Source organism: Lontra canadensis, unplaced genomic scaffold, assembly GCF_010015895.1.
Source record: "Lontra canadensis isolate GAN:19392208 unplaced genomic scaffold, GSC_riverotter_1.0 scaffold96, whole genome shotgun sequence".
In the NCBI taxonomy this organism is placed as follows: domain Eukaryota; kingdom Metazoa; phylum Chordata; class Mammalia; order Carnivora; family Mustelidae; genus Lontra; species Lontra canadensis.
Window position 1 is genome coordinate 7,941,754 of NW_022631090.1, and position 21,843 is coordinate 7,963,596.

At 40.0% G+C, this 21,843-nt stretch overlaps 1 protein-coding gene across 2 annotated transcripts in view; it reads left to right on the forward strand.

Moving 5' to 3' along the window:
• The window catches only part of PLS3 (plastin 3), an 83,078-nt gene that overhangs the window by 42,572 nt on the left and 18,663 nt on the right, over positions 1 to 21,843 (forward strand). For both annotated transcript variants that reach the window (XM_032837036.1, XM_032837037.1), the window contains exons 2-4: positions 512 to 595; positions 3,712 to 3,792; positions 15,940 to 16,103. In XM_032837036.1, the coding sequence (XP_032692927.1) occupies positions 3,720 to 3,792; positions 15,940 to 16,103 (237 nt within the window). In that variant the 5' untranslated portion in view covers positions 512 to 595; positions 3,712 to 3,719. The remainder of the gene's footprint in view (positions 1 to 511; positions 596 to 3,711; positions 3,793 to 15,939; positions 16,104 to 21,843) is intronic.

A 21,843-nucleotide genomic window follows, 5' to 3' on the forward strand; every position in this document is an offset into this window, starting at 1 on the left:
AAGGGTGGGACAGGAGAGGGAGCTGTATCTAGGACCATCTTTGTCTCATGGTCTCTTTCGTAAAGAAGGGATAAGGTAGTATGAGAATAAAATCACCTGTCTTCTATTTTTTTTTTTAATTCACACACTTTAGATCATTACTGATGCCCAAACTGCCCAAACTGTGAAGGACCTTTAGAGACACAGGAGAGGCCACATGTTTTGGATTTTCTGAGATGGTCTCACTTTCAAACTTTGTGTCCCATTATTCTGTGTGGTATCGTTCATGGGGATGATTAATAATTTCATACTGAAAACATTACTACTTTAAATTTGCATAAAGAAAATTGGAGTAAATCCTATATAGTCTGTTCATAATCAGAAGTGTTAAACATCATAATAGTAAAATAAAGGATGCTTTTTAAAAGTCCCACCATTAGATTGTAAGTTAACATATGAAAAATAGCTTTTTACTCTTAATTTTTCAAATGCCTGCTTCATATCTAACTGAAGATCTTCCTTTACCTTCTAGAGCCTCAGACTACTTGGAAAGGTGATTCACCCAGCTTATCTGCTGAGAAGTTTGTCCCTCTTGAGTGAGATTTTAACATCACAGGTAAGAAAAGTTTATGGGGAAGCAAGTTCTGTTTTCTTTTCTTTTCTTTTTTAAGATTTTATTTATTTATTTGACAGGAGAGAGAGATCACAAGTAGTCAGGCGGGGGGTAGGGGGAGCGTGGTGGAAAGCAGGCTGCTGAGCAGAGAGCCCAATGTGGGCCTCCATCCCAGGACCCTGAGATCATGACCTGAGCCATAGGCAGAGGCTTAAACCCACTGAGCCACCCAGGCGCCCCTTGTTTTCTGTTTTTTAAGACTCTTTTTTGGGGGCACCAAGGTGGCTTAGTCAGTTAAGCATCTGGCTTCAGCTCAGGTCATGATCTCCGGGTCATGGGTTCAAGCCCTGCATGGGGCTCCCTGCTCTGTGGGGAATCTGCTACTCCCTCTCCCTTTCTTCTCCCCACCTCCCACCCCCAACCCCACTCCTCTCCCTCTTTCTCTCTCTCTCTCTCTCTCTCTCAAATAAATAAATAAAATCTTTTAAAAAGTAACATAAAATTAGAAAAATACAGTCTGTTTTGGGTGTGCCTGGTTGGCTCTGCCAGTGGAGCATGTGAGTCTTGATCTCAGTGTCATGGATTTGAGCCCCACACGGGGGGTAGAGTTTACATAATAAAAAAATACTAATAGGGGCACCTGGGGGGCTCAGTGGGTTAAAGCCTCTGCCTTTGGCTCAGGTCTTGATCCCAGGGTCCTGGGATCGAGCCCCACGTCGGGCTCTCTGCTCTGTGGAGAGCCTTGTTCCTCCCCTCTCTCTGCCTGCCTCTCTGCCTACTTGTGATCTCTGTCTGTCAGATAAATAAATAAAATCTTTAAAAAAAATTAAAAAAAAATAAAATTAAAAAATTAAAAAAATACTAATAATAAAATGGTTAAAAATAAATAAGTAAATAAAAGTCTGTTTTTATTTAATTTTTGAAAATAACCAGTCTTTAGAAATGGGTATTGTGTTGTGGTGGAAACATAGCTCATGGTATCATATGGTTGATTGAAAACATCCCAGGGATTTGAGAAAGCTGAGTGTGAATTCCAGTTCCATGGTCCCTCTGAACCTAAGTTATAAGAAAAAAGAGGAGAATATATACCCCCTAAGGCTGTTGTCAGGGTTCAGGGAATTAATACAAATATGAATTTATTTGACGTAGTGCTTGGCACGCAGTTGTTGAATGGATGAATTTAGTAAAAAGTTGTTTCATCGAGTGCTTTCCTATGTGTCTGGGACTGTGGTAAGTTCAAGAGAGAACAATTCTGGCTCTAAAAAGGACAGGTGTAGCCCAGCTCTCTCTTGATGAATTGGTGGGTAGATGTTTTTTTTCAAGTTTTCATTTAAATTCCAGTTAGTTACCATAGAGTGTATATTAGTTTCAGGAGAATTTAGTGATTTATCATTTACATACAACAGGTGGATAGTTTTTTTTTTAACTAATAACAAAAATATTGAAAAGGGGTAAATATACAATCTCTAATTTGTGTTTTATATAGATTGTGAAATTTAACATACAGAGTACTTTTTTTCAAGATTTTATTTATTTGACAGAGACACAGTGGGAGAGGGAACACAAGCAGGGGGAGTGGGAGAGGGAGAAGCAGGCTCCCTGCTAAGCAGGGAGCCTGATGTGGAGCTCGATCCCAGGACCCTGGGATTATGACCTCGAGTCCCAGGGCCTTGGGATCATGACCTGAGATGAAGGCAGACGCTTAACATCTGAGCCACCCAGGTGCCCCCAGAGTACTTTTTTGAAAGAGGAACACAGTTAAGGCCATGAAACTATCCTCTTTGATACTGTAATGGTAGATCCATGATATCGTGTGTTTGTCCAAACCCATAGAATGTATAACACCACAGATGAACTCTAAGGTATAACCACACACTTGAGCAACTCTGATGTGTCAGTGTTGGGTCATCGACTGTCGCGAAGGAGCCACCTCTGCTGGGGGAAGTTGATAACGGGGTGTGTGAGGACCGAGATCTCTTTACTTCCTGCTCAGTTTTGCTGTGAACCTAAGTGTTCTCTAAAAGTGAAGTCCTCAGAAAAGATTGAGAAAAAGAAAAAGCCAAAACAAAACAAAAAAGAACCCCAACCAAACCCAGAGAACACGTCATCATTTTCATGGCTTTCCATCCAAAAGTTGTTGATAAGCTTGTATTTGGGGATTACCCATTGTGAAACAGACCTCCTTTCTTTATTGCAGGGTTCAGTAAAGTTTTTCTGTAAAGGTCCAGATCACAAATGTTGTGAGCCAAGAGGCAAAATCAAGAATATTATATTGTTTGTTTTCTTATTTTTGTAAAGATTTTATTTATTCATTTGACAGAGAGAGAGACAGTGAGAGAGGGAACACAAGCAGGGTGAGCGGGAGAGGGAGAAGCAGGCTCCCCACTGAGCAGGGAGCCCAATGCTGGGCTCAATCCCAAGACCCTAGGATCATGACCGGAGCCAAAGGCAGATGCTTAACCATCTGAACAACCCAGGCACTCCTTCACATTGAATGATTTTTAAGTGACTTAATGGGAAGAAATGGTGAGGTGGAATGGGAATGGGAAACAATGTGAAATGACAGATGTGCTAACTAACCTTGTTGTAGTAATCATTTCATGATATATTAGTGTATCCAATCATCATGTTATATACCTTAAACTTATACACTATTATATGCCAGTTACATCTCAATAAAGCTGGAAAAAATGGAAGCAGCCAGTAAGAGAGAAGGAGCGAGAGAAGGGCTTAATAGAACAGTTACATATTCCCTCCACCTTCAGTCACAAAATTTGGACTTTCAGTTGTAACATAACCACAGATTTCTAGTATGGATCTCTTCCCGTCTTTACTAGGTACCTTGGCTCTTCCTTTCTAAGAATTTGTCCTTGAAAGGAGGATTCAGAGCTTTTTTTTTTTTTCTGAATAACTTTTGGTAAATAAAGTTTACCAAAAGACTTCTCATGTGTTTGTTTTTCTTTATTATGGCTTTAGCTGTAAATATGGAAATGTATTGAGATGGCTTTAGCAGTTTGCTGTTCTGTTTAAATTACCTCTAGATGAGACTTTCATAGGAATGTTTATAGTATAAACATCACAAACCTCTTTCAGTCTTAAACCTTTCTGGTTTCTCTTAGATCTTTAAATGGAGGAAATGGCTACCACTCAGATCTCCAAAGATGAGCTTGATGAACTCAAAGAGGCCTTTGCAAAAGTTGGTAAGTATTTTTTTTTAATAGTTTCAACTATAGTAAAGTCATTTTTGTTTGGCCCTGATGGAGGTTAATTCTCTAAAAAATCATATGAATGGTTAATCACAAACCTTAGGGCAAGGTAGTTAAAATCAATGGGGTAAAGTTTTAGAAGCTACGCCCTAAACGATTATTTCTTTTTTTTTAAGATTTTTATTTATTTATTTGATAGAGATTACAATTAGGCAGAGAGGCAGGCAGAGAGAGAGGAAGAAGCAGGCTCCCCACTGAGCAGAGAGCCCGATTGATTCGGGGCTCGATCCCAGGACCCTGGGATCATGACCTGAGCTGAAGGCAGAAGCTTTAACCCACTGAGCCATCCAGGCGCCCCTAAACTATTATTTCTAATTACATCTGTCTACTATGGTCAAAGGTGTTTAGTCTACCCTGGCTCCTGAAAACTTGGGACAAATTTTGTGTTGTTATTGCGTTGTGTATCTTATTTTTCCGAGGAAAAGATTTGGAGCTTTCACCATATTCTCAGAGGGGTGTGTGAGACTGCTGAAGATGTCAGATGATGATTAGATGATGTTTTACCTTTATCTCGTTAGCTTGGCTTTATTGCATTTTCCATCGATCTTCTCTGCCTTTGGATAACGCAGCCCGTTCTGCTTTCTCACATTATGTTCTAGTATCAGCATTACATGGGGAGACATAGCATGCCATCTGGTTTTTCCTTAAACCTCATTGAACATGTCTTGGAATTTAGCTGCTATGGAGTTTGTAGTATTTATATTCCAAATTTCAGTGCTCAGGTCAAATCAGTCAAAGCTGGTGAGAAAACAGGGTAAGAACCGATTATTGACACGTGTACTCACATGAGTCGACAGGGGCTTAGAGAGGTAAACTACTATTTGGTGTCTCCTTGATGAAAAGGTATAAAGTTAGATCATAATGATTTGTTATTTAAATCAGACTTGACTCTGGGACCTGTGATGCAAATCTCATTAAAGAAAAGTAAGGAAGCTTACATCTCTATTCCCATGGATTCAAGGCCAACATTTTCTGTGAAGGCATTTAGTAAGTAACAGCTTGCCTTGGGAAGAAAAATGACCGCTCCCACAACCAAAGTGACTGTTCACAATCTCATCAGAATTCTAAGTAGAAAAAAATAGATAGGCCTTATTCTAACACACTTTTCTGTGTGTGTTTGTAAAAAAAAAAAAAAAAAAAAAAAAGAAGCAACCTGTTAACTGGCCATAGATACTACCAACTGTAAGAAAGAGTACTATCGGTCTGATACAAGATTGCTTAGGAGAAAACAAGCAGGTAAATTGTTGGCTGCAAATTTTTTAAAATCTCATTGCTCTGTAGAAATAGCCTTATCAGAATTGTTTAGGATTGTATATCCTTTGAACCTTCTTTTTCTTTTTTTTTCTCCTTATAATCCTCCCTCAGTGTTGGGGACAGCCTCATTTGTTTCTTTATGAATAGAAGTTTGGGTAAGACCAGGACTTCACTATGGCCATTATTGAATCTTCAAGGCCTTGCTTCCTTTAAAAAAAAAAAAAATGTTTATTATTGAATACAGGCCTTGTTCTCATGAGAAGCATCTTGGAAATAATTGGGTGCAGTAGCTTTTTAGAATGTCGAGCTATTCAGTTGTGGCTTACCTGACAGAACTGAATACTCTTAATCAGGAAAAGAGCTTCATTGCTCCTGACAAGCTTTAATGACATGAAGAGTGCTCATCAGTTGTCGCCATGGAGGAACCAGGGTTAAATTGCCCTACGTGAGGGATCAACTCGGACTGCAAGAAAGGGTCATGGTAGAACTACTATCTTATTTTAAATCCTACATCTTGGAGGGGGTAGGGTAGACAGAGAGAGTCCCAAAGGCACAAGATCAGACCATACATGCTGTTGATGTCCCTAACAGGCATATATTCATTCCTAAGATATGCAGGCTCTTATTACTCTATGTGCTCTATGTGGAAATTCGGGAGTCCCCAATTTCTGCCTGCTCTGTATATTATTCGGTATCTGGCTCAGTATTGCACACATGTTAGGTTCACAATAAATATTTAATTGACTGAATCCCAAGGAATTTCACATAGTCTTTTCACATACTGGGACTTTGTCATTACCCACTGTAAACTAAAAGGGCCTTTGTCAGGGCGCCTGGGTGGCTCAGTGGGTTAAACCTCTGCCTTCAGCTCAGGTCATGATCTCAGGGTCCTGGGATCGAGCCCCACATCGGACTCTCTGCTTGGCGGGGAGCCTGCTTCCTCCTCTCTCTCTGCCTGCCTCTCTGCCTGCTTGTGATCTCTCTCTCTGTCAAATAAATAAATAAAATCTTTTAAAAAATAATAAAATAAAATAAAAAATAAAAGGGCCTTTGTTATGAAGATTTTCATCATGGTGGAATTTATTGCTAGAGGTTTTGGCCATCACATTGTAGCACATAAAATTTATATATATATTTTTTTTGGCATAATAAAGGCTTGTGTGGAGTCTGTCTTTTCAAAAAGTGTTTAAAGACCCAGCTGAATCTTTTGATTTTTTCCTTTAAAATCTTTGTAGTTTGTAGTTATTAGTTACGGAGCCCTCAGGCAACTGTCAAAGGTGTTATGGAAATCTTTTTTTTTTTTCTTCCTTCAGGGAAACTTGATTTGAAAAACAAGCTCTAGAACTTACTTTCCTGTCAAGGACAGTTCTTTCTTATTGGTGGGGGGAGGCAGGGAGGACCACTTTGTCTCTGTTCAGTTGTGACAAAATATGGAAATCATTATGTGATTTTTCCCATCTATTAACAATAATAGCCTTGATTATCTCTTTAGAAATTCAGCAAAATCACAGTGTGTGAGGAAAATCTCTGTAATTACCACTAACCATAGGTTTTGTCCAATCAATTAATAGTGCTTTGAAATTCTCTTTACTAGCAATAAATGGACTATTAAGACTTAAAGTTCTCCTTTCACTCACTTTCTGCACCTGCTTAGTGTTAAGCTCCCAGCAGTATATTTTCATTTAATTATTTTAATTTTCTCAACATTTGTTTCCAGTATTTCCCACAAGGATAGCAGAAGCCTTGGCTCTGGTTTTGTTTTTTTTTTTTTCTACTTCATCATGTTTCCCTATTAATGTAAATGCTGCATAAGTTCTTTCTAAAGAAGAATAAATAAAACTTTCAGAGTACTTAGGAAGTAAATATTTTACCAACTATAAAATGTCTTACACAATCTGAGAATTTAATCTTGTTATGGAAGCTAGAAGTCATTTGGATGATTACTTGTCATAGAGATAAATTCACATAATGTAAATCTTTTCAGATTGGCTTTAGTCCCACAAACACTGACATCTGACTTTTTTCTCTCCTAAGCAATTGCTACTGAGCTTAAAAAAAAAAAAAAGCCCCCACAAATTCAGCACTTTGAAATAAAAGAATAATGGGGTTTCGTAAATGACGAGGAATACTGTGGGTATATCCCTCTGTGGCTGCCTACCACACGAAGTCAAAAAGTTTTGGTTATGGTGATTTTCTCCTCTCAGGAAGTTGAGTTGTTTCCAATTACTTGATATTCTGTAGTACATAAAACCCACATCAGGATGATGCCACAAACGGCACAGTGGTTTAGTTTAATTTACTTTTAGTATTCAATAAAAGTCCACCAGTGCATATTTGTTTAATTATGACTTAAAAAATAAAACCTACAGGCCAGCCAAAAAAATAAACTAACCAGTGCTATTTCACTCAGCCATCTGGCTAATTCTCAGTGGACTGTTGGAGACGAAGCCCTTGGGATGGTCTGCAGACCATGTTCTGGGGGCGTGGAAGATTGGAGACGTACACACATGCGGATGGGTGGGCTTCTGAGAAAGAGTGCACGTGTGCGGAGATGTGTGTGTACTTTTAAAGTGGGAGAGTGGCAGCAGGTGGGAACTGGTGGCCAAACTTGTTGGAAATTTTGAGTTGGAAAATGATCGATAGGTGACATTTTTGATTGCCTGGTTTCAGCCTTCTAATCTTGCCTGGCCTTCAGCCGTCCTTGACCTCCACCTTTGAGGATCCACCATTAGGATGAACTCTTAGATAGCGACCTCACTTCTACCCTGAGCTGGGACTCATTAAACTGTCTCTTCTATTTGCTGGAATGAGCTACCTCAAAAGGTGTAAGCTGTGAAAGGCAAAACTCACGTTTAGTGAAGCATCTGGAGACGTTTAGTAGCTGCCTTTTCTGAAGTTTTAATGCCTAATGAAAGCTCGACTTTACTGCTTAGATCTTAGGATAGAATATAACCTAAATTCTTCTACACAAGTCTTTTGGCTGAGTCTTCCAAATCAATATTTCGTGTGCTTTCACGGGCATTGGAGATGGCGTATGTGCATGCGTACACGTGTGTAAATCCATTCCTGTTAGACGCATAGATTCCTTTTGTCTTTGGCTTTTGTTTTGTTTTGTTTTGTTTTTGTTTTTGTTTTTGTTTTTGTTTTTTTTTAGTGTGAAAATGTTTGGGGTATGTTGGTTAAACTAAATGGAACTTTTAAACCCAGCTTTTCTGAAAGGATGTGGATCTGTACTTGATTGGTTTTCTTCTTTAAGTCCTAATGCGCACTGTCCGTGATGGGTTAGTGAAGAGGTTGCATGTGTGTTACAGATGAGGACACACATATGCAACCTCTTTATAGAGACACTGGATTTAGACTGATTCAAGGATGGTTAAAACAACACAAACACACACACACACAGAACCTGGGGGTCAAAGGAAATCCCAGTCTTTCTTACTGTCAGATTTATAAGATGAAGTAGCACTCCAAAAAATGCATTTGAAGTGATAGATTTCGCCTCGTACCACCTGGACATGGGCAGTGTAGAACAGCTAAAATCAAAACCACTTGAATTCTGGCTCAGCGTTCTCCAGACAAGTACTTAAAATAGCTTAAATAACAGGATGCAAGGGGAGGGAAAACATTTCCTTTTAAGGATATGCATTCTTGGTGTGATTCAAACTTCTGCAGGAACACGGCTGTATAATAAGTTTATTTACTTTAAGGTTACTTGGGGGAGGGTGTTGAGAGAGTTAACTGGCATTTTAAATAATACTTGGTACAAGAGCATAATGGGGTTTCTTTTAAAACAGAATGCAGATGTGAACCTACACGTGTCATCAGAGAGAGACACACACACACACACACACACACACACAGAGCAACAGACAGAGAGAATCTGTTGTTACAAACAGTTGGTTCCTTTTTGAGGAATTCAGCAGCTAGTATGAAAGACAGGCCTCTCGGTGTAGCACTGGGAGCCTGCTGGTGATTTTTCTTTTTTTAAGTGTAGTGATTTTTCTTTAAAAAGAAGAACACTTGGTCAGTGGCCTGAATGTTTAGCTGTTTACTTTCTGCGGGAACTTTGTTCAGTGGGGATGTGTCCGGAGTTTCTTTTTTTCCTGCCATTTGTTAATGTCGACTCCTTACTGACCCTATTTTCTGAACCCAAAAGTTGAGACTTGCTTCCACAGAAGCATTAAGAATGCTCTAGATAGTACAGGCTATAGGATAGTATCTAGTTTATCAGGCGGTTGAAAATAGGAGTCTTCGAAATGCAGAACCTGTTTGACCCCATGCCAATGTGTAGTTTAATGAAGATGTGGCAAATGAGCCAGAAAGGGCTTCCAGAATATCGGCAGCTTTAATGAGAAAATAGAGGGCTGCCATTATGCCAGGACGTTGTGATGTTAGTTTCCAATTGTTCAGACTGTTTTCAATCCAGGTCTGTGTTTTTGGGGTCAGTTTATTATTAAATTCTCATGTTTATGTCAAAACTCCGAATAGAAAAAGATCACCGCCAAACCTCGTTTTGAGCTCCCAGTAATAATGTCACCGATAAGATGGAAGCTTTCTAAAATGCCATTGTGCTATTTCATTTTCTGGCTTTCCAAAGCACAGCATATTAGATCTCTGTTAATAGTTTAAGGATGTGTGTGTGTGTGTGTGTGTGTGTTTTGGCGGGGGATTGGAAATAAAATTAGCATAAAACTCTTTAAAAATAATTGCACCCTATTTTGTCTTTCAAGTACTTTTCCAGCTGGGAGATTTTGTAAAATTAATTGCAAGCTGCCTTTTTAGGCTCCCTCTGCCTTTTTATTGAAATTGAAATTGTTGTCTTCAAAAAGATACGATTTAGGAGTTCTAAGAAAGGCTGGCTCTAATTTACTAGTACTAACACTAAAATGTCTTTGATTATGGGAGGTAGTACGAGCTAGATCTGCTGATAAATTATAGGAAAACAGCAGAGTAGGTAAAACTTTTTTTTTTTAAGATTTTATTTATTTATTTGACAGAGAGAGACATAGCGAGAGAGGGAACACAAGCAGCGGGAGTGGGAGAGGGAGAAGCAGGCTTCCCACGGAGCAGGGAACCCGATTCGGGACTCGATCCCTGGACTCCGGGATCATGACCTGAGCCGAAGGCAGACGCTTAACAACTGAGCCACCCAGGCACCCAAAACTTTTAAAATATGTAAAACGCGATGGATATGTTCAATGATGTTTTTTCTCTCTTGGGAAAGATAGAGGCTAGCTAGGTATTCCAAGTGACTCCTGTTTTCACAAGGATTTTAAAGCTGCAGTTGCAAGTAAGAACCAGGAGAGCCTGGGTGGCTCAGTGGGTTAAGCCTCTGCCTTCAGCTCAGGTCATGATCCCAGAGTCCTGGGATGGAGCCCTGCATTGGGCTCTCTGCTCAGCGGGGAGCCTGCTTCCTCCCCTCTCTCTCTGCCTGTCTCTCTGACTACTTGTGATCTCTGTCAAATAATTAAGTAAAATCTTAAAAAAAAAAAAAAAAGAACCAGGAGAGTCCCTGTGATTAATTTCTGTATCTCTGGTGTCTAGCTTAGTGCTGGCCACACAGTAGGTTCTCCATTTGCTCTGGAGGCTGCCTTCTGCCAACCAAGTGCACACGGTATTTCTTAATACAGACAAAGCAGGTTTCTACATTTAGAACGGAACTCCTGACCTGACAGCCATGACTGGTTTTCTACCAGGGTACTCCTCTGTGGGTGTGTTCACTTAGAAAACCAAATTACAGATCTGAAGGCTGCCAGGGTGGGGACAGGATTAGAACAAAGGGAATGAGATTGAATGTTATTTAAGGGATATTTCTGTCGTTATGGTTTCCTGGTGAATTGCCATTCGGTCTTTCAGTGCTATTTCTGTATGTGTTCCTTATTGTTCATTTAATTCTGTTTTTAAAATGCTCGTTAGATTAGAACATTGTTTTCCTGGTTAATACCTGAGAATCAGTGGTCCTACAAAAATGGTCTTTTCCCATCGCCTGTTACATGCAAGGGACTAGGCCACGTACTGGGATTGAGGTCAAAAGATTTGCAACCTAATAAGGAAGATTGCTGCATTCTGACCAAGTCCTGCCCCTCCAGCCCCCTTTAAAATGGTCCTGTTGGTTACTAACAGCATCTGTGTATTACCACTCTTACTTCAAAATGGAGTTTCCAAACATGGTTATTTTATGTTAGTTATATTTTAGGGTGGGTACTTCTGGCATCTTTTAATCACGTCAGTGAGCTGTCTTCTAATTAATGCCCAACAGGTTATTTCAGAAAGGGCTCAGGCAAATGTTAATTCTCTTCATTGCCTACACCTCTATTCTACCTAAGGCTGATAAACTGGCAAATGGCCTAGACTCTCGGCGCCCTGGTTGGTTTCATGTCATTTTGAATTCACCGTTCTCCAATACTTATTTTAAAAATCTCTGCCTTCTGCTTCTGTTAGATCACTGAGAATACAAAAGGAACAATTAAGCACCTGTTCTATGCTAGGTCAAAACTGGAGTCAATCACAGGTTAAATTATGCTCAGAGGGGCACCAGGGTGGCTCAGTCATTAAGCGTCTGCCTTCTGCTTGAGTCATGATCCCAAGGTCCTGGGTCCGAGCCCCACAGCGGGCTCCCTGCTCAGCGGGGGGCCTGCATTTCCCTCTCCCTCTCCCCCTGCTTGTGTTCCCTCTCTCGCTGTCGCTCTCTGCCAAATAAATAAATAAATATTAAAAAATAAATAAATAAACTGGGGCACCTGGATGGCTCAGTGTGTTAAAACCTCTGCCTTCGGCTCAGGTCATGATCCCAGCATCTTGGGTTCAAGCCCCGCATCAGGCTCTCTGCTCAGCGGGGAGCCTGCTTCCCCCTCTCTCTCTGCCTGCCTCTCTGCCTACTTGTGATCTCTGTCTGTCAAATAAATAAATTAAATCTTTAAAAAAATAAAAAATAAAAAATAAAAATAAATTATGCTCAGATACATCATTTCAGAAGTCAAATAAATAAAGTAGAATACATTAATAAACAAATCTTTTTAAAAAATATTTTTAAAAGATTTGTTTATTAATTTAAGAGAGAGAGAGAGAAAGCATTAGTGGGAGGGGCAGAGGGTGAGGGAGAGAATCGTCAAGTAGACCCCATGCTGAGTGTGGAGCATGACACAGGTCCCATCCCAGGACCCCAACATCATGACCTCAGCCAAAATCAAGAGACGGCAACTTAACCTACTGAGCCACCCAGGCAGCCCATAAAATATTTTTCTATCAGAAATTGCCAGGTGGACAAAGTTGTGTTTTGGTTTTTTTTTTTTAAGACTTTTTTATTTTTATTTATTTGACAGAGAGAAAGCATGAGACAGCACAAGTAGGGGGAGCAGCAGAGGGAAAGGGAGATGCTGGGTCTCTGTCCCAGGACCATGAGATCATGACCTGAGCCAAAGACGGTCACTTAACCAACTGAGCCACCCCAGCACCTCCCAAGTGGACAAAGTTTTGATAGTGGCAAGGAATAAGCCATCTTTTCCTAAAAGATCTAAAAATGAAGGAATGTTATATTTAGGTGATGTGATGCAGTAGTGATCAGAATGTTATTATTATATATTTGTTTTTATTATGTATTACAATTTTACCTCCAATATTTTTAAAAGTGTATGCGTGTGTGTGTGTGTGTGGTTTGTGAAGTCTTGGCTACTCAAGTTTAGAATCAGAGTGTGTTAGAGTCAAAAAGGGAATCTGGGGATCGTTTGATCCAAAGACATCTTTTACAGATGGGAAAATGAAGACCTAGAGAGGTGACTTATGCAAATCCTATGTCACATTACTCCCACTTATATCCTTTCAGCCATGCTGTGTATCTTTCTCTATGCCATACTTACACCCTAGTAATGAGCTCTGTTTCACCTTTTTTTTTTGAGAGAGAGAGAGAGAGAGAGGGAAAGGAAGAGGGAGAATCTTTTTTTTTTAAGATTTTATTTATTTATTTGTCAGTGAGAGACACAGAGAGAGAGGGAACACAAGCTGGGGGAGTGGGAGAGGGAGAAGCAGGCTCCCCGCTTAGCAAGGAGCCTGAGGCAGGACTGGATCCCAGGACCCCGGGATCATGACCTGAGCCGAAGGCAGATGCTTAACTGACTGAGCCACCCAGACACCCCAAGAGTCAGAATGTCCACACCTAGCACAGAGTCCAATGTGGGGCTCGATCTCATGACCCTGAGATCATGACCTGAGCTGAAATCAAGAGCCAATCACTTTATGACTGTGGACTCAGCCACACAGGCACCCCTCTATTTAACTTTATAAAGAAAATGGGAGGAACTGGTTAGTTTATGCATGGTAGGAGGTGTATTTAAACTCAAGAATTTCATTCATCAAAAGTTGCTAAAATCCTGCCACAGTACCATGTGGATTACTTTGTTCTTTTTAGCAATTGCAGATGTTGTTGCTGGATTGACTTCTACGTATAAACACTTTACTAGTAAAGTGTTTGATGTATGGCCTTTTATTAATTCAAAGCAAAGAAAGTGAAGATGTGCCCTAGGGAAATTAAGTACTCTTTATCGAAGGAAATATTCATGATTTTCAGAAGTTTGGGGTAGCTTGGGGATAATGTTTGAGAAGTATAGATACTCTAATTGGTAGATTTAAATGTGCCAATTAGATTTAAGAGTATTTGTTTGAATCTACAAATATACTTCACTAAAATTAAATATAGAATTTTATCAGCCCTCAAAATATTGGGGAAATGGTTTTATATAGGATATTTAATATTTTAATAGTTGACAAAAATTAGCTGAAATGAATTATACTTAGATTACACTTAAAATAAGATCTGTGGGGTGCCTGGGTGACTCAGTCAGTTAGACATCTGCCTTCGGCTCAAGTCATGATCCTGGGGTCCTGGGAGGAGCCCACATTGGTCTCTCTGCTCAGTGGAGATTCTGTTTCCTCTCTCCTCCCTACGTGTGCCCTCTCTTGCTATCTTTGACCTCTCTCTCTCTGTCTCTCAAATAAATAAGCAGGATCTTAAAAAAAAAAAAAAATTCCCGAGTACTTTCCATGATCTGTAAGAGTATATGTGATCAGCTCCCTAGCCTCATCCCTGACTCTCTCCTTTGTTTACTCTGCTCAAGTCCTACTGGATCTTTGCTGTTCTCAACCCGTACCAGACACTCTTCCATATCACAGACTTTGCGTTTGCTCTTTCCTCTACTCGAAATCTCTTCCCCCTAGATATCTGCGATTCGTTCCCTTGCTTCATGTAAGTCTTCATTCAAATATAACCTTGTCAAAGTGGCCATCCTTGACCTCTGCCATTTTGAGCTGCGTAATTGTGTTTTGCGGGAGGGGGTCATATGTGTCGTAGGGTATTGGGAAGCGCAACACACTGGATGCCAGGAGCCTCCTCACACCACCCCTCACCCTGGCCTCCAGTCTTAGCTACCAAAAATGTCTCCAAACATTCCTGAAGGCTCCCTGGGCGGGGGGGGGGGGGGAATTAGCCCCCAGTCTGACCCCTTTCCCTGCTTTATTTTTCAGCACAGTACTTAAGTTATATTTCATTATATTATATTTTTATAGTCTTACCTCACCTTAGATGTTATTTGCTTAGTAGTTGTCATTAGAATAACAGGACTTCTCTATCAATCCCAGCAGCACCCCCATTCCCAGAACAGCACCCAGTCAGGTTTTAAAGTAACGTATCAGATAGATTAATTTTACAATACATTTTCTTGAACAGTGCTCTGGTTTCTCTATTGAGATTGTATCCTTTTATTGTAATAAATTTATGCGTGAAATTCAGTGGAGGAACCTAAGGAAAAGCACTGTTGAAACAGTAGGTATTTGAAATTTCTGGTGAAAGTCCAGTTTTCTTAAAACTATATATGCCCAAGAGATTATAGCCCTCAGGACATTAACCCTCTTTCTCAGTAAATTAACTTCTGGTCATTGATCCATTTTTTTTGTTTGTTTGTTTGTTTGTTTTCATTTTGAATAGTTTCAGACTAAGCATCATCAGCACTTAAGATATACACTCTGTTAGAACGGTCCTAGCACAAAAATAAAAAGGTTATTTATAGAGTCATGGTAAACGTTTGCATTACTCGGGACTGCGTTTATTTTTATGAACTCCGTATTTATTTACATTAGCTCTTGGAAAAAGTTTCATCGAAGAGGGTAGTTTAATTTCAGGTGTGCTTTGTAATATAATCAGCATCCATTCATAAACTCTTCTACCAGACTAATGGAAGAATGAGGGACATAAAACCGTTTTCTACCATGGCGGTATTTTATTGGTACGTAGTCTATTAATTATTTTTTAGAAGTCCTGTCACCTTCATGATTGAAAAATAATTTATTAGGCAACTCTGCTTTGTTAATATTAAGGATGCTATTTTTTTTTTAATTTGATAGAGAGAGATCACAAGTAGGCAGAGAGGCAGGCAGAGAGAGAGAGGAGGAAGCAGGCTCCCTGCTGAGTAGAGAGCCCCATGCAGGGCTCAATCCCAGGACCCGGGGACCATGACCTGAGCCAAAGGCAGAGGCTTTAACACACTGAGCCATCCAGGCACCCCAGGGATGCTATTTTTAAGTGAAGCTACATATACATTGTTTAAAATACAGAAAACATGGTGTAAAACTGTGCTCTTTCTGTTAAAATTTGCGTTTCCCTTTTAAACAACCTTAGGTACCAAACAGTAAGAAGAGCAAACACTATATTCAGGTGAGCTTAGTAGGAACTGAGTCTCAAATGAAAACGAATGCTCATCGTAAGACTACTCCAAGAGGTTCACTTATTTCTTCTAATTTTTTTTTTCCTTTTTTTGCCTGCTCTCCCTCTTTACAAAGATCTCAACAGCAACGGATTCATCTGTGACTATGAACTTCATGAGCTTTTCAAGGAGGCCAATATGCCATTACCAGGATATAAAGTGAGAGAAATTATTCAAAAACTCATGCTGGATGGTGACAGGAATAAAGATGGGAAGATAAGTTTCGATGAATTTGTTTATGTAAGTATGTGAAAGTCCACCATTAGTATAAGGAGTCATGACTGTTCCTTTGTCTAGCGGGATCTTAAAAGTAGTCAATCCTGTGAAGTTGCTAAATGTTTCATATCAGTACTGTTAGGATTAATAAAGTTTCCGTCATCCCACCAAGTGTCCTGGGTTCTCTTAGCCATTAGAGTATCTTAGCAAACAAATTGGGAAAAAGAACACTGACAGCTACATCAAGCTACTCTACTTGCTGTGAAAGGCGAACCATTTCCTCTAGGGCTTCCTGAAAGGGGATTTTTCAAGGTGCTAAGTGTCGTCCTTGAAGTGCTCTTTCCGTCTCCCTTGGTGTCTGCCTTGGGGAATAGGGTGCTCCCAGATGTTAGTTAATGCTACACCCTGACTCACAGTCTTGGAAGCTTCCTGACTTGAGCTTTCTGATTAAAAGAAGATGTTTGCGACTCTTGTCTTAGTAGTATTTAACCGGACGATTTTCTCGAGGATAATAATTTTGATAATTAAAAGTTAGAAGCGTATCTTTTTAGTCCATTGGAGGCAGCATTTAAAATATCTGGTATCATCAGATACTCCTCAGGGTTCGGGGCTGACTTAATTCTTCCACTTCCAAGCACCGAGTTTAGAGTTCGCACTCAGTGCTTGGGGAGGGGTTCTGTAGCCCTCCTTTGACACCGTAGCTGCCAGTGAGCGAGGTGACCGGTGCCATTTTCAGTCCATAGCCATTGACAGGAGTATTTGAGATGTAGCGGTTGCCTCTTCCATCCATGAAGAACACCCTGAAGATTTTATTGGTTGGGTTTATTAATTTAAGGCTGAGTTTTTCTAGATCTAATTAGGCATTCCTTTTACTGGGTTACAAACAGGTAATTAGTTGCCTCATTTTTCACCAACTTCCCAGCTTTCTCATCCTCCTTTTCCATGGTAACTGAGGCTCCCTATAGCCAGTGAAATTCTGGTATGTTCTCTCATTAGAATTAACTCCTTTAGAACATTGTTAAGAGCAGATTGGCTAATGATGTCTCCAGAGCTGAGAGCATTTGGCGCGGCGGGGAGGGCTGCTGTTTTAAAAATGTAGACATGTGTCATGATGCCGTTCTTGCCGGCTTCTTTTGAAATACTGATTTCCTACCCACTGTTTTTTGTCTTCAGTTATTGCCAAAGCCTTTTGTTTTGAATTCTGTGTTCAATAGTAAGTTGCAATTGACTTGCAGTATGAGCACTTGCATGTCTCTGATGTGAACGTGCTCCCCTTGGAACTGCATGTTGAGTTGTGAATTTAAAGCAGCTTAGAGCAGTAGTTAACTATGATGGATTAATTTTTGAGATAATTTACTGCCCAGAATTTTAATCTGCTAGAAAGAACGGACCTAAATCGTGAAGATCTGCAGTGTGGCCAGTATTATTAAGGACAAAATTGTGAAAGTGTCTTTGAGAAAAATGATCTTAGGGAACTACTTAATTTTGTAGGTCTTGAAATATTGCAGCTTCTCCCATCCGAGCTGTCAGAGGCTTTTAAGAGAGAAGGTTTGATTCCCCTAGTATATTCTTAAAAAGTAAATGACATGCATACTAATTTTGGCATCGCTAGGAATTTTTAGAAAATATTAATGAGGACATTTTAGGTTAAAATGTACATTTCTTTTAATTGGAAGGAATCAATATGTTTATACTCTTTCATTTTTTTTTAAGATTTTATTTATTTATTTGAGATCACAAGTAGACAGAGAGGCAGGCAGAGAGAGAGAGAGGAAGGGAAGCAGGCTCCCCGCTGAGTAGAGAGCCCAGTGTGGGGCTCGATCCCAGAACCCTGGGATCATGACCTGAGCCGAAGGCAGAGGCTTTAACCCACTGAGCCTCCCAGGAGCCCCAGTATACTCTTTTCATTTTTCAAATCAAAAATAAAAGCCTAGAGTCCTAAAAAAGGGAAGTAGCTTCCCCAACATTACACATAGGACTAGTGGCTTTTTCCAGTTAGTTCCCTTCTGTTCAAGAAATTTGAAATGTGAAGGACAGTAAAATAACCTGCCTGAAGTTTCAGAATGATACAGCCATGACCGGACTGAAAGACGGGTGTCTGAGCAAATGTCCGTCCGCTTCCATCTGCTTTGTCACTGATGAGACATCTTAGAAATTGTCAAAATATGGGTAGATTTTTGTCATCTGTGAAAAATCAAGGGAGTTATTCCTATCAGGTGTTAACATAAGGAAGTAGAAATAAACGTGTTCTTGCATCTTGGGGTTTTTTTTTAAATTGCTGCATAAGAGGTGTTAATTGCAAAGCAGCCTACAGACAAAATCAGTTTATGTTAATTTTGGAGAAGAATATATATAGGGCAGAAAAGAGTCCCTAAGTTATATGTACACTTCAAATGTTAAAGTTAAATTGAACACCTGGATTTTGTTTCTTCTAAGTCTCTCAAAACGACATTACTGGATTTTTATACCTACAAGGTAATGGTGGGGTTTTGGGGGGTTTTTTTACCCATATCTTTAAAAAGACTGGTATGGCCCTTCCTTTTAGCAGAGATGTCTGCATTAAACTCTTGTTTTTCACAGTGAGAAATTTGCTCTTGCCTAATGGCACTAAGTTGTTGACCAGTTCTAGGACTTTTGCTAATAGCCGCAATCTCATCAGATGAAATCACTTCATATAAGTAAAGTGCTTAGAACAGTGCCAGGCATATAGCAAACGCTATGTAGATGTCAGCTGTTGGGGGTAGTGATTTCTGTTCTGTCTTGTTTTGTAAAGCAGTGTTCTTTTCCCATTATTACTAAGCTCAGGCCTACAACAGATTCCAAAAAAAAGAAAAGAAAAAATTCAAGTGTACTACTTTGGAAACATTTTGGAAGCAAGCCTCAAACCCCGGAAGCCAGTCAATATTTTGCAATTCTTTCTGAAATCTTTCCTTCCTCCTAAGTCATTATGCCTCTGGATTGCTTTGCCGGGCTGCTAGTCCTGCACAGAGCTAGAAAGGTGACGAAACTTTAAAAAGGAATAAGAAATATATACATACATTCCATAAAGGGGGGGATGCATAGAACCAGAGCCGCAGGGTCCCCAGGAGTTTGCTCACGCATGACAAAGCCAGTCCTTCCTCCTCGAGGGAAAACAGCACTAACAGTGAGCTCATTAGTATCACAACGGGCAGCTTTGAAAAGATTCATTGAGAAGACTTCAGCACAGTAGTTGGCCTTGTGTTATCTCTGATTTCAGAGATTCTTGTTAAGCCAGGGTTTTCTACTCAAATAACTTTATCATCCGCTGGAGCAATTCTTCCCTAACGTAGAAAACAGAATGCAAGTTCTCCTGTGGTGAATCCATTGAAGAGATGTAAATCTTCAATTATCCCTTTTAATTTTTTTTTTTTTTTAAATCTACGCAACAGAGGAAAATGCCGTGAACCTGAAAGTTTGAGCATGGCTGGAAACATTTATTTAAAAATATTTAGAAAACGAAGGTCCCATAACCTCTGTAAGGCAATTAAAAATTAACTGATTTAATTGCAACTTTGCTTTCCTTCCCAAGCATGAGCTTAACTACAGTGACGTAAGTAATTGCATTAGGATATTACACAGTAGACCTTCTTTTTTTTTTTAACTTATCATTTGTATTGTTCCTTTTTTCCATGCTATATATAAATTTGGATTTATTTTTTAGCTGCAGTTGTGATCATGGAAACCAACCTGATTTTTAGAAGCAAACGATCTTGAGGCAAAAATAGGCCTAATAAAAAAATAATTTTTCATGGGTCATTTCTGAGGCAATAACATTTTGTGTGTGTGTTTTTTTTTTTGTCATGCAATTGATTTATGGTACCTCAGTCATGAGGGAGAGCACATATTTCAGATTTTAATTTACTAGACAATGTCTAAATAAAGTGGAGTTCAGAGGGGGGTAGAATAGTGAATATTGCGTTTTTACTAAGCAGATATATAGTTCTCAAAGGGGAGTTATGGGAACCAAACGCATCACAGTGAAGACTGCTACATTCACTGGTCACCATTTTATCATATAATCTTGGCTCAGAAGTTAAGGTAAATGAAATGAAACGAAAGTTGGATTTAAAAAATCAGTGCGCATAAAAATAATTTCCACCATTTAGAAATTGCCCAGAGCGCCTGAGTAGTCAGCTCTACGGTATCGATACCTAACAGGAGTCCGTATAATGGCCAGAAAGGAGGGAAAATGATTTTGTCAGCTGTGTGCAATATTTAGTCTGTGCATATGTATCTATAGACATAAGTAGACATAGACATACTCGCACACGTGCACACCCATTCTGAAATTCCACCTCTGACATTACAGGTAGAGCAGAGATATCACATCTCTGAAAATTAAGCTTGATCTTGTGGAACTTAACTACTCCCTAGTTTCCTAAATAAAATTGGGTTTGTAAGTCCAAGGAAAGTCAGGATTTTAGAAAGGCAAGAGGAAAAAGCATGGCTTCGAGAGAGAGGGCCACCCACAACACCTGTAACAACTTTTACACCAGTTACAGAAAATCTCTGTCTCTCTGATTTGGATTAATGGATTAGTGGATTAATGACAAAAAGGTTCCCTCCTGGGAAACCTAAATAGAAAAGGCCCTCGCAGCTTTTGGACCGATGTCTTATGCAGGACACAGGGGTTGGTCAGTGGCACATGGGGCTGGATTTCGAACTTATCCTCGTGTCTGTTCTCATAGATACAACCTGAACTGCTACATATTGTGACCCTGGTCTATGAACTTCAAACATGGGCTGTACCTCCTGAGATGTGTGTGTGTGTGTGTGTGTGTGTGTGTGTGTGTGTAACTGTCACTAATGCCAAAGGCCTTTAACTCCTGGTTTGTTAAGGAACTCTTCCATTAGGGTAGTATGTTTCCTTCTGTAAGTCCACTTATGTGTTATAAACACCTTCTTTAAAAAAGATTTTATTTATTTAGAGACAGAGTAAGAGAGAGCGAGCACACATGTACAATGTGGGGGGCAGAGGGAGAGGAGGAAAGAATCCCAAGCAGACAATCTGCTGAGCATGGAGCCCTGCACGGGGCTTGATCTCACGACCCTGAGATCATGACCTAAGCTGAAATCAAGAGTCAGACACTTAACTGACTGAGCCACCCAGGTGTGCCTTTTAAAGAAATTTTTTTGAAGATGCTACATCTTTCTCTGATTTTATTGGAAGTAGCTACCTTTTAGCCATGTGCATTGGTAGATCAGAAACAAGTTTGGGGGGCGCCTGCCTTCGGCTCAGGTCGTGAACCCTGCATCGGGCTCTCTGCTCAGCAGTGAGCCTGCTTTCCCCCTCTCTCTGCCTGCCTCTCTGCCTACTTGTGATCTCTGCCTGTCAAATAAATAAATAAAATCTTTAAAAAAAAAAAAAAGAAAGAAAGAAACAAGTTTGGGCTTAGGTGAGTTCCAGTATTTAAAAGTATATAGTTAGTCCTGGGACACCTGGGTGGCTCAGTCCGTTGGGCTTCCAACTCTGCACTTCAGCTCAGTTCATGATCTCAGGGTCCTGGGATCCAGCCCCGCCTCCGGGCTCTGCACTAAGCAGGGAGTTTACTTGAGGATTCTCTCTTCCTCTCCCTCCCCCCATCCCTCCCCTCTTGTGCTCTCTCTCTAATAAATAGATCATTAGAAAATATAGAGAGATCTTCAAAAAGTATGTAGAGCTGCGTAGTCCTTTAGAACATCCATTCATTCAATCAGGCAGTTCATTTTGTTCATGTTCTTCATGACGAGAAGCTAGATTTCA